The sequence below is a fragment of the Uloborus diversus genome, chromosome 10, assembly GCF_026930045.1.
Source record: "Uloborus diversus isolate 005 chromosome 10, Udiv.v.3.1, whole genome shotgun sequence".
Lineage (NCBI taxonomy): Eukaryota > Metazoa > Arthropoda > Arachnida > Araneae > Uloboridae > Uloborus > Uloborus diversus.
The window spans coordinates 8,539,686-8,552,634 of record NC_072740.1 but is presented as its reverse complement, the minus strand read 5'-3'; the positions used below and the strand labels follow the sequence as shown (position 1 = coordinate 8,552,634).

At 31.7% G+C, this 12,949-nt stretch overlaps 1 protein-coding gene across 1 annotated transcript in view; it reads left to right on the top strand.

Moving 5' to 3' along the window:
- LOC129231598 (serine/threonine-protein kinase Sgk2-like) overlaps nt 1-12,949 on the top strand; it is a 76,279-nt gene that overhangs the window by 16,412 nt on the left and 46,918 nt on the right. Inside the window, 2 exon segments of the mRNA XM_054865957.1 lie at nt 604-670; nt 10,741-10,862. Coding sequence (XP_054721932.1) covers nt 631-670; nt 10,741-10,862 — 162 coding nt within the window. The 5' untranslated portion in view covers nt 604-630.

The following is a 12,949-nucleotide window of genomic DNA, read 5'->3' as shown; positions in this document are numbered from 1 at the left end:
ACTATCTGGTGAGTTGCCTGCAAAACAGTATTAATACTTTTCAACAAATATACAATTCTAGTTAAATTTCATACCTAAACACGTGATCACAAAAATTACAGCTGTATGACTTTATTAACTGTTTTTCTTCTACGGAAAGTAATTTTGTTTAAAATAACAGGAATCGATTTCTTTTGGGTACTAATACCAAATGAAATCTGTGCCTCAAAGCTGACAAATTTTGACCCGGATGTCAGCAAGCAATGACGTTATGTAAAACCTTTCTAATCAAAAATTAATTACATTGACATTTCTGGATGTCAGTCTAAACAGTAACGACTTCAGAAATAACTCCTGAATCAAGATCAGTTGGAAGTTGAGTACACACTTTGAGTTTTGCAACATAATTTACACGAACTATTTTTAGCAATTTCACTTATTGACTAATTTTATTTTTGTAAGTACTTAAACTCTATTTTTAACAAGTTATGTTTGAGTACCTTGGGTTAAGGTTAGCCCGGCAGGTAATGTTGATCTCTACTGTATATTACGCATTAAATGCTATGTGTTTTATAAGCATTGTTGTACAAAATATATTGAGAGACAGTTTTTTTTTTCTTTCAGTGCATTACAATTGAAAGCAGTTCCAAGATGGTAAAAAAATATTTCGAGATGATTTATCATTCGACATGTAAGTTTTCTTTTTGCATACATAAATGCTCTCAGTAAAATTATTTTTCAGTTCGAACGATAGTGCAAAAGATGGTTTTTGTACCAACTTGCAATTGAATAAATTCAAACTATGTGGTACAACCTGAAAATTTGCCCCTTACCATGTTGGATTTACTCAAGCACAATACTGGGAAAAATTTATTACTTAAGTGTACAAAAGTGCCAGCAAAAAAAATGAAGAAATACTTGAAATTCGTTTTAATGCAGGTAACAAATGGTTTCGTGCTTCTTCAGTTAGCTTATACAGCTTAATGAGTGATATTAAGTATGTATTTTATTGTGGTGGGGTTAAATGGAAACGTTAATTTTTACTGCCAAGATTAATCTCTTGAAACATTTTTGCTTGATAGTGCAATAATTAGCTCTTGGTAAATCGCCATTACTGAGCATGACACTGATCCATTTAGATAAAGGCATAGGCTCTCTAGTTGTAGCACGAACACTCCCCTCTTTGTTATTAACTGATAAGAAAACAATCCACTGAATAAATCTAGACGAACTGTTTTATGAAAGATGAAACAAAACTTAAAATTTGACTGAATTTTCCTTGAATTTCCTATTTTTGGACATGAGTGGGTGATCCTGTTAGTTTTAATTTAGTTTTATATTTACTGAGGGAGTTCATTCATTGAAGCACCTAACCTATACATGAAACATAACTGCATGCATGCATAAATGGGTATATTCTATTGCGGTTTGTAATATTTAAAATTTACTTTTCGCATGCTTTTGTTTTATACGCATAAATACACGTTCAAATATTTTCAACGTAAGCTGCTATACACATAAATTGCGTTCGAGGAACCTAACCGGTCGACCCGTGAGTTTCCGGTTATTAACCGCAGCGTTCTATCATCTACCGGTTACCGCACCGGTTACCATTCTAAGCTGTTGGTTGGTTGATTGAAGCACGTGATCATTAGCTGTCACGTAATCGGTTAATTGGTAGCTACCGGTTGAGCTCGTCGAATGCAAGCATATACGAAACCCTGGTCAGTTCATGCTTGCAGAGCGAATTTATCGAGGAATAGAAATTTTTTTTTTTTTTTTTGATTGTCTCAACAAATTCTGTACAATTTTTTTACTAGTAATATTTAAGTACATTAATAATAAAATCCTGAAATAACTAACAATACAGTTTTTTAGTTTCATATTGCATTTTAAACTTTCGCTCACCGATGAAGTCACTAATGAAACCCGCGGCAAAAACTGAAAGTACAATGTTAGTCACTGGTGACTGACATGGCAGATACCGTGTTAAACAAGGACCACAACGAGAAAAATATAACATAAATTCTGTCAAGGTTTTTAAATCTATTTTTATCTTTCAGAAATTTACACTAACCCACAAAATATGGATTGTCATGTTTTTAAACTATTGTTGAGTGATTTCTATGTAGTTTTAGCACTGAATCCGGATATGAACTTTGTTTTCCCTTATCGCCTAAGAGTTTCCCTCAAACGCAATTTTGCCACAAAAAAAAAAAAAAAAAAAGCAAAGCAAAACTTTAGAGTAAATTTAAAATGTCTTTTTTCCCTTTATCTCCGATATAGTCTTAACTTATATCACACCATATCGAACATTGTCAACAAATGTAACGAAGCTCAATAAGTAAAACAGCATTGGAGAAAATAAAGGTTTTATGCACTAATACATTTAACTGACGTATTTTCAAATACACTAAGTGCAAAACATTTAGATATGTTTACTGTTTGGTTTTGTAGTCTTAATTAAAAATCTATACTTAAAGTTCGAACATTTTTCTTCTAAAATATGAAATTTTCATAATGTGTACTATTAATTTCACAATTTACACATCACTTTGCACCAGTTACGTCAACTTTCTTGGTGCGAGTTTTGTGGCAAGACAGAGCGCCAAATTTAAATTTTAAATCGATAATTAGTACTTTTTTTCAAACTTTTATCTCATGTGTTGTTTTGTTGCCGGTGTGCGATATCAAACAAGGGGGGGGTCTGAAGAAAACCGCATGAGAAGACGCCTTGACCCCTTAAATTCTTATGAAAAATAGCCAAATAAATAAAAAGCTTATTTCTTTTTCACTGTATTTTTGATCGAATAATTATGAGGCATTTCAAGCCTTCACACACTCTTGATTACATAGCATGTACGAAATTTGCAATCTTTCTTCATGTCTTGACGATTTTTAAAGTCTCTCGCGTTCGTGCTTTTCCTTTTATGTTCAACGAGATACCTGTTTATTTTATTCATTTGTTTTGTTATTTTTACAAATTTTCAAGCATTTTTTTTTTTCAAAAGATTGTGTTTGTTCTTTCCTGTGCTACTATTTTTGAAACTTAAACTATTGAACATTTTCGGTGTAAGAATTGTAAAACATTTCTCATACACCAAGGCATTTGTTATACCCAGAAAAAATTCGCTGCCGAACATGGCAAATGATGTACGATTCTTCCTCTTCTTCTACGCCAGTATGACTTTCGTCATGTGTAAAACACTTAGAATTCAGAATAAATAGGACTATTTTTAACTCTATTGAAAATCGGGATACGGTAAATGAGAGGCAGAATCTCAAACCATTTGCCATATTTGATCACGATTTTTTTTATATGCTTAATCTAAATGTGTGCGACATTATACATCTCACACCCAATATGTTAAATATTTTGCTTTGTAGATATTTGAATGAAAAAGAAGAAAACGAAGAAAGCAACATTTTTTATTCAAAACTCTTAGTAATTTATTGAAAAGCTTAAGGAAATGCGTTCTCATGGAGAGCTCTCATGGAGAATGTTTTATATAACTCGTTATCAAGGGTAGGTGAGCAAAAGAGTGGTTTATGAAGGCATGAAATTCCTTATTAATGACGCGAAAAAGAAATTTAAGCTTACTTTTTGGCTGGTTTTATTATAATATAAGGGGTTAAGTCAGGCCATACCATTTTTTTTTGTACCCTTACTTATTTTGATATAATATATAGTAGGTATAACTTAAAAATGAATAAAATGCAAGAAAAAGCAGTCAGTCGATATTGAACAAAAAAAAAAAAAAAAAAAAAAAAAAAAAAAAAAAAAAAATCGTGTTTCTATTCCCCCCCTTTTTTTTCTCTTTTGCATTTACTGATTTGTGTTTTGCATAAAATTATTGAGAAATGGGGAAAAAATAAAGATCATTTCCGAATTCAGTGATAAAAATACATAAGAAACAACTAATAAAACTTAAGAAACACATCCATTGCAGGCTAGTGTAAATCATACAAGTTTTTTTTTTCAGAAGTTTTGTTTACATCTCTTAAATCGAGAATATTTGTAACTCTTTCCTACAGTTTTAATATTGCTTAAAATTTTTGTTACCATAATGAAACGTGTATATAACACCTATTATGTTGTATCTTCTTCTAAATTGCTGTATTTTCCAAAGTTTTTTCTAGTGAATTTATCATGAATCGAAGTGTGAGAGAGTGTTAAATTTACCTCTACCAATATCATTTTCTTAAACACGTTTTGCTATGATTGAAATGAATTAATCAACTTCAAATAAAAATTGTTAAAGAATTATAGAAAGTCGCCAATTAAAGGTGATTATGAAGTCTCTTCGTCTGCACAAAAGATTTACCACTTCAGCAGCGAAGTTGTGATCAAATATCGCTTGTCGTTTACTTCAACTTTACTGAAAATAGAGCGTTTCTGCACTATTGAAGAGACTTCACTATAGCCTTAAAATCGATAGTTTTTGTATTTTTAAGACGATTTGTGCTTTTTTTTTTCATTTTATTCATGATTTAACACGACGTAGTTCTATCATTTTCATACAAATCTGTTGTAATACCAATCAAAATTAAGCTCCAGGTGTTCCTGAAATCTCGATTCTAAAATTAGGCATATTTCTGTAATTTGTGGTGACGTGTGGTTGTATTGTTCTGAGACATGTGGTTCTGTGACTTTAGGTATATTTCTGTGATCAAAAGCTTAGTTTTCTGAACATTGTGTGGAGGGACGAAAGGATTTCAAACTCGTAGGTGAAGAAATTGCACTAGAAGCAGATGTTTGGCATGTCTGGTTTTGCAGTAGAAAGAGCCATTAAATTCGGTAATACATTTTACTAATATACTTTCACCATTAAGACCACAAAAATTCTGCAAGGATTCCACAATGTGAAGATTTTTGAACCTAAAATTATTAAAACTAACTTTATCAACTCAATCAGCACATAGTTGATGGAGAGTTAATCATTTGCTGCCTGCTTTTTTTCCAAAGTGGACGTTTAAACTATCTTTTTGACACATTTGCTTTTATATCTTGTAGAAACAACAGGAGGTTGAATTGAGTTTTTTCATGAAAAATGTGGTGAAATCATATTACATATGACGTTATTGTAATTATATCTATATTAATCTTTTGTTAAATGTCTCATCTAAGACGATTTGACATTCCTTAAATTTCTCTTATGGCTGAAGAAGGATACTTTCGAGGATTATGAAGCGCATTGGTTTATCGTAGACATTTTCAGCTCTTACTCCACAAAAGTTACGGTTTCTTCGAATCCATATCAAATTTATGTAATTTTTATTTCGGAAAACTTTTATCGTGGCAAATTTCTATGAATTGATGCGTTCGCTTAAAACTGATTTGATTTTGGAACTGTCCCTAACGCTTAAATCAAGGACAATAACATTCGGAACTTGTCCATCCATTCTGTTTGCTCCTAGTTGAGCGCTCTAGCTTGAGCCCAGTGGCTCTCCGAAGTCGAATTTTTTAAAGGGTAGAAATTCCCAATATGGAATTACAAATTTCGCCAAATGATAATAATTTTGCCGAATTGAACTCCGAAATGTGCCGAATGGTACACCACATTTCACCGAATGATGTAATTTTGCCAAATAGAACTCCAAATTTTACCCAATGATAATTTTGCCGCTCCAAATTTTGCCAAGTCGTCAGACAACATTTGCCGAATAAAGAAATTTTTGGGAGTTGGCGGTGACCTCCCATCGAGGCACCCCTGAATGAGCCCCTCCAAAATCTCTTAGTCATATATTCCTTAACTTTCATCTAACCCTTTTTATTTCCTGTATGTGGGGATTAGATGTTGACTGAAGCTAAGGTCAATGAAAACTCCCAATTTATATCCTAAATAATTGTCTTCCTTAGGGAATTGGAAGCTTTGATATTTATTAGACGCTATTACAGATGGCGCTCGATTTTACGAACAGTTAGGGGTCATGAAAAGTGCTCATAAATTAGAACAGCATTGTATCAATAAGACATTTTGGAACTGGGGTAAGCTGTTCGTAAAATTGGGAGTATTCGTCAATTAGAGGTTCGTTAAATCGATCATCACAGCAGTACTAGACCCTCAGTAAATTTCTCAACAATTCGATTTGAAAACCAGCCGTAAACAACAAAACATTCTGATTTACATAATCTTCTCTCAGACTTCTCTTCAAATGTATTGGTATAGAATGGGTTTTTTTATCTTGGTAAATAGCCAGAAATCATTTTTTTTATCGCGGTAACAAATCTTAAGTAAACTTTGATCCTCTAGCATCATGATCCGCCTCCTAAGTACCTTTATCAGCTTTTGACGTAAAGTGTTTATAATTGTTCCTTCCACGCATCGCATAGATCGCATTACTAGCAAAAAATGTTTTTGCATGCTTGGAATTCCATCAGTTGAAATATTATTCAGTCTAATCTAAATCCAAACCGAAACAGGTATGTTTAAATCTCTAATAAATAGTATGCTACATAGCACGTTCAAAATGTAAATAACTTCGAAGCCTTTGAAGTGCAAATATCTTCTACATCAATTTATGCTTAAAAAAATCAGCTTTTTAATTTCCAAAAGAGGAAAAAAATTTCAAAAAATTAAAATAAAAACTATTTGAAATATTTAGAGAATAGGAACTTAGTTTTTGTTCCATTTTCTGAAGATGTAGAAAGAACTCCAACATAGCTACTTAATAAGGTAAAAACTTTTTAACTAAAATATTGTTTTAGTTTTAAATAGCTTTAATTATATTTAAATAAATTGGAATATAATACTTTTATCTTTGCTACAACTTATATTAGCGCATAATGAAAGGCAAGGCAATTTTTGACTGCTAGTTGAAATGTTTGTTCTATTAAATGGGAGAAGCTAAGTTTCTGACCCATTTTTTTCCCTGTTTTTTTCTTCATTTAAGGAAAGAAATTGACTAACTTTTATAATTTCAATTAAAAAAATATCTATTAAGTATTTATTTCCTTTTAGAAAATTTTGATTGAAATTTCTTAGAGATACTTAGTATCGTTTTTAGAACTTGAATATTCTTTATGAAGTAGAGGAAAATTTCTGATTCGCCGTCAAAATGTTTCTTCATAACTTTTTCAAAAAAATATGACAGAAAAAAAAATTCAAGCCACATTTTAGTTAAATAAGAATGAAATGTTATGAATATTAAAAAAAACTTTTACAACCGGTTATCCCATTTTTTAAGGTGATTATTGAAATTCTGTGCACCGACAAGGCATTTGCAAACAGATTTTATTTCGTGTTTACCCTGCTTTTAGCGTATAAGTAAAAAGAAAAATAGAGCAAGAACGAAGGGCTAAATGTATCGTAAAACTATCACTACAAACAAAGTCAAAAAGAAATCAAATATTGAAAATAAAAATTTTAAAAGTGTTTTGAGGAGAATAATTGTATCTGCTAGTTTGTCCAATAACTTTTAAGGAAATATTCCGATGCAAACGCACAATTTTTTTTCTCTAAAGATATCTCCGCTAGAAAGAAGATTTCCTCTTCTCGCACTTCAATTCTTTGATTTGAACAACTTTATTTTGTGCTGTTCAAAAAAAAAAAAAAATTACAATAACGTCTACGAGGGAAATTCAAACTTTTTATTATAAATAGCGCTACTTTAACGAACACTAAAACAGAAGAACAAAAATATTCATTCGAAGTTTCGGGGAAGGTACTAGGTTGAATTCGTGTGACACTCTTTTACAAGCTCAAATTTAGCTTTAAATTATTTAAAATACCTCTAGTAGATGCTCTGGTGTTGGACACTGCTTAGAATAGATCTAGGATTCCGCTCTTTTATTTTCGAATGTCAACCACTTCTTTTTTCCCCTTCATAAGCAATTGATCCTTCAACACAGCTTTTATTGCTTTTTGGAACCTTTTAACTGAGGTAGCAATTTCGCATTTGGTGTTTTCAACATCTCTGAAGACTATAATCGTGAACAATTGGCGTTCTGTACGAGATAAAACCCAAAAATTTCAAAATTCTTTGATTTTCGATTAAGGGAGAGTATTTCATGAATGTGCTTTTACAAACTTCAAATCAGCTTGGATTTAAAATCAGACAATAAAATGTTTTCATTGAACAATTAATTTTAAAAAAAAAAGGAGACTAACGGAAAATGACCTTTGTATTGAAACAAACAGCATGCTATTTATTTATTTTATTTATTTATTTATTTATTTATTTTTGTATTAAGTTGCATTTTATACTTTGAAGTAATCTTTAACACTCTATTCATTAGTTTTTTTCTTTTCTTATTTTATTTTACTGCCAAAAGAACGTATTGGGAGAAACCCAAAGTTTTGAATTTCACGTATAAGAATTTTCATTATTGATTCATATATTTATTGTTCGTCATTAATTTTGGAAACTAAAGTCAAGTAATGATCACTAACGTCAAAATTGTTGCTATGGCTTTAAATGGATTTATTCGAGTAAAACGTTACTGTAATTCAGGATGTTTTACCTGTGAAGTTACTACTTTTGCTCAGGTTTCAAGTAACGATGAAGTACTGAAGTTAGTTATTTTGAAACGTAAATTAACTGTTTAATTTTTTAGCTCTACTGCAGTTATGTCCATTTTTCAATTCTTTATCCTTATTTTAACGAAGTAAAACTACACTGCTAAGATTAAACTTTTGCAATACTTTAGTCTGTAATTTTGTTTGCGAGTGTATTATTCATTTTTGTTGCAACGATTAAAGTTTAAAAGCAAGTTCTTTTGGCGTAAAATATTGTGGATGAAAAGTTTTATTTTATTTAGTTCCAGATTTTTTTTTTCGATAATTGGTGATAGATATTTGACTAAAATTATGATTCTTTGTAAAGTATTGTACCTATAGGCGTTCTTACTTCTCTTATTCAAGTTTATAATTTTCTTTTGAGCGAATTATTTGTTGTAATTCATTTATATATTTTTCTCCTGTTTCTGTCTACTTACGTATTGGAAAAACATTCTTGAATTAAAAGTATACAGGCTTAAAAAACAAGAATATTGAAACTGAAACATGGAGCCAAACAATGTGTGAGAGTGAATTTGATACAGTGAAACCTGTGCAAGTTGACAACTTGCGGTGCACTACTTTAGTGGTCAACTTAAACAGGTGGTCAACTTACAGAGGTTGATTTATATGATAAAAGGACTAATTCCGTGCGTGAAAAAAGCGGTCAAGTTAGACAGCTGGTCAATTTACAAGGGTGGTCAACTTCACAAGTTTTACTGTATAGTTTTTATAGAACTTGTTTTTTCATCTAAATCATATTTTGTTTTCAAAAGTTGCTTTAACACTTAAAAAGGTACATTTGGTAGAAATGAACTGAGAACCTTAGACAGTGGAGAAAGAGATTGGTCAGCAGATAGAAAATCAATGTTTACATACGGGAAGTAAACGCTTTTCTTGCTTAAAAAACGTTTCAGCATTTTGATGTTTGTAAACATTTCGAAACACTGTCTTGAAAATAACCTCATGAAAATAAATCACTTGGATGTAAATACGGAATATATTATGCGGATTAAAAGAGGGCATTGATTGCCAAGTATTGTTTGACTAACCCTTCATACCAATTAAAAACACTTTAAATGCTCGGAAGTCTTGTTCCATTTTGCATAAAATAGGCTTTTTTATTTATATTCTGAACATATACTTTGGATAGAACATTTATTTCTTGTTATGTTTCTATTTTCAAAAGAAAAAAAAAACACTAATAAACTGTTTTACTTATGTACAGATTAAAAATCTGACAAAAAAAAAGCGCATAGCCATTGACCACAAGTCCCAGTTCAAAGAACTAAAGTGTAATTTTAGTATGCTGAGCAACTTAACGCATTAAAAATTTCAGTCATAACCTCCCCCGCAAAACTTAGATCATATTTTAATGCATTACGTTTGAAAATTCATTTTTTTTAAATTTTTTTTATATGTAGGAAGTTTTTTTAAAAAAAAAAGCAAGAGTGCGTATTTAAAAAAAAAGTTGTATTTTAAAAATTGCTGTCAAAACAGCAAGTTTTGTTATTTGTTTTTCATTATTTTCTTCAAAAGCTCTGATAAATATTCACTTGTTGTTCATATTTTAATAATCAGTTTTAATTGGATTTATCTTATCTTGTGTAACTATCACCTACTAATTCTGCTTTAGCATGCCTCCTCTTTTGAAGTTCGTGCAACCTTGGACCCCCCCCCCCCCTTAACAAAGTTCTAGCTACGTGCCTGCTTGTTTATGTTCCATTGGATGTACGAACATTTTAATGTGATGCTCAAAAAAGAAAGTCGAATAAAAATATTTCGAACAAACGTTGATTACATTTAAGCAAAATTAGTTCACCTCGTTGAAGTAAAGGGACTGTAAATGCGCTACAGAAATAACTTTGCGACTGCTCTACGTGCACTTTCCGTGACGTATGATTCGCTGATTAGAGAGTTTATAGCAATGGATGATAAATTTTCTTGATTACTGAGGAGTTGAAGGTAAAATATGTACAATGAAGACAGCATAGCTTCTGTTTACAGTTATTCTCCAAAACTTTGTGAAAGAACAGGACTGGCAGAGTAGAAGTTTTTGTAAACTAGTATTTAACTTGATTAAAGGGAAAACCCTACGTAAATAAAGCACGAATTTTCAAGAAAAAAGATTCAAGATTCTTTTCTTGAGAATTTGTGCGTTATTTATGTTTTTCACTTGAAACATATTGCAGCACAAAGATCATTTTTTATGTGATTATTTAACTTGATTAAAATGGAAAGGAATTAACCTTTTTTTTTTTAGCTGGATATCTTAAAAAGATGAATCCAGTCGAAGCAAGTCCACCCCTCGAAACCAAGGGAGCTGCTTCACCAACTGTAAGCGTCATCAATTCTGAAACTGTTGAAAAGAACAAGAAATTCACCGTAAGACTAAAACTTTCCATTTGTATCGTATTTTCTGTTTTAAAGAAAAAAAATGGTTTATTTTAATGAAGGATTTTAACTGTAGGTATTTTGGTTTTGATGTTTTTCAATCTGTTCCGATAAACACAAAACCAAGATGGAGTAAATAAGGTTTATCTTCAACTATCGCAAGTAAAATGTGTATTCGTCTTCATATGCATGTGTTGGAATTTAAGTCAATGATCGGTCTAAAGCTAGAGTTGTCATCCCCCTCTCTGTTACCCCCCCACCCCTCTGTCATCTTAGTCTTAAAATTTTATGTAGTTCCAAGTAATAGTGAAATGCTATTAGAATCATACCTTTCATGACAGTTAAAATTATATCAATGTACTACAAACAATCCAGCTATATGGGATAAATTTTTTGGTCATTATATCTGTAAACTTATTAATCCAATGTTTATAGATACAAACTCAAATCTTATGGGGTCTTAGAGTATTTATGTATAAAAGACCTAATAAAATTCAGTAGGGAAAAAAACAAACGATACCTGGTTTTGTCTAAAACTCTACATTGCTACTTCCTGATAGGCAAAAGATTTGCTTACTACTGTCCTTTAAAATGTAGGTTAACCCATATTAATTTAGACCCAAACGGAAAAATTTACCTTTGGTTAATTCATCTGTAGTTGCAAGTACTGTAAAGCATTAAGTAAAACAAGTTATTCTTGATGTAAAATTACTGTATAAAATTATGACACTAATATTCCCAGAGTAAAAGGACTAATAAATGAAGACTGCTTCCCAAATTCATCTTGCCAGTAATTGAAAAATAACATATTTTGAAAATATTGATCCATTGGTGGTAGAATGCATTTGAAAGCTTTTAAGGAGTTTAATTTTTACTTCCTTTTACAAAAAAGGAAGTATTGTATTCGCGAAAAAATTTTCACTCAAAAATCGCCCTTAATTTCCATTTTGCTCACCCCCAAATGAATGTTGAGTTTTTTTTTCGATTCGACCACATGCGGAAAAGTGCCTAAGAATGTATAGACACGCGAAATATCCATTTTGACCATCACCGAGGTAATTACAACGACTTTTCTCGTGACGTCTGTATGTATGTGCGTATGTGTGTATGTGCGTATGTATCTCGCATAACTCAAAAATGGTATGTCCTAGAAAGTTGAAATTTGGTACATAGACTCGTAGTGGGGTCTAGTTGTGCACCTCCTATTTTGGTTGCATTCGGGTGTTTCTAAAGGGGTCTTTTGCACCTTTTTGGGGGGAAATCATTGTTAATTTCGATGCAAACTCAAGTGGTGTTATAATTTGGCGGTCACTTGGCGATATATCGCCAGTCTTTTGGTTGCCAAGTTTTGTCGCCAACTTGGCGAAAAATTTGGCGATTTTTTTTTTTTTTTTTAAATCTGCTTTCAATGTGGCCATTGCTAGTGATATTTAAAGAGTTAGAGAGAGAATCCCATTAAAATTGCAATAATAGGGAAATAGCATTAAATTGGTGTAAAAGGAAGTCATGTGATGCACACATCAGCTCGTTTATTTTCTGAAATAACACGAGCCATACAGCATTGGATATCTACCTCCTTTTTTTTCTCTTTACAGAGAAACTTAATTGCGCAGCCGATAACTTGACCGAAATGAATGTTAAACATTGATGATTTGAGTTACAGAACGAGTATTGGAGAAAACTTCAATATCTAAAAATGCTCCCGTAAATGTTTGGTAGAGGGAACAACACTTGATTAGAATCTCTAAGAAACTGAGCTTCCATAAAGGTTTCTAGTACCCATAAAGCTCCTTCTTAAGGCGTCGTTACTTGAATTCTTTATGGAAACCCAGTTTCCAAGAGATTTTTTAGTAACAGGCAGTATTTTTTTACACTGTGCAGAAATAGTTCAGAACAGTGCAGAAATAGTTCTTACCAGTCATGAAATGCGTTCTTTTAATGCATCAAAAGATGTGCATCTGTTTTTTTAGCAATCGATGGACGTTTTTACTAATTTGGGAAAACATAGAATGATTCTTTGAGCCTTCCGTTAAGACGCTGACCAAGACGCTGACGCATGGCATCGGAATCTATTTCAC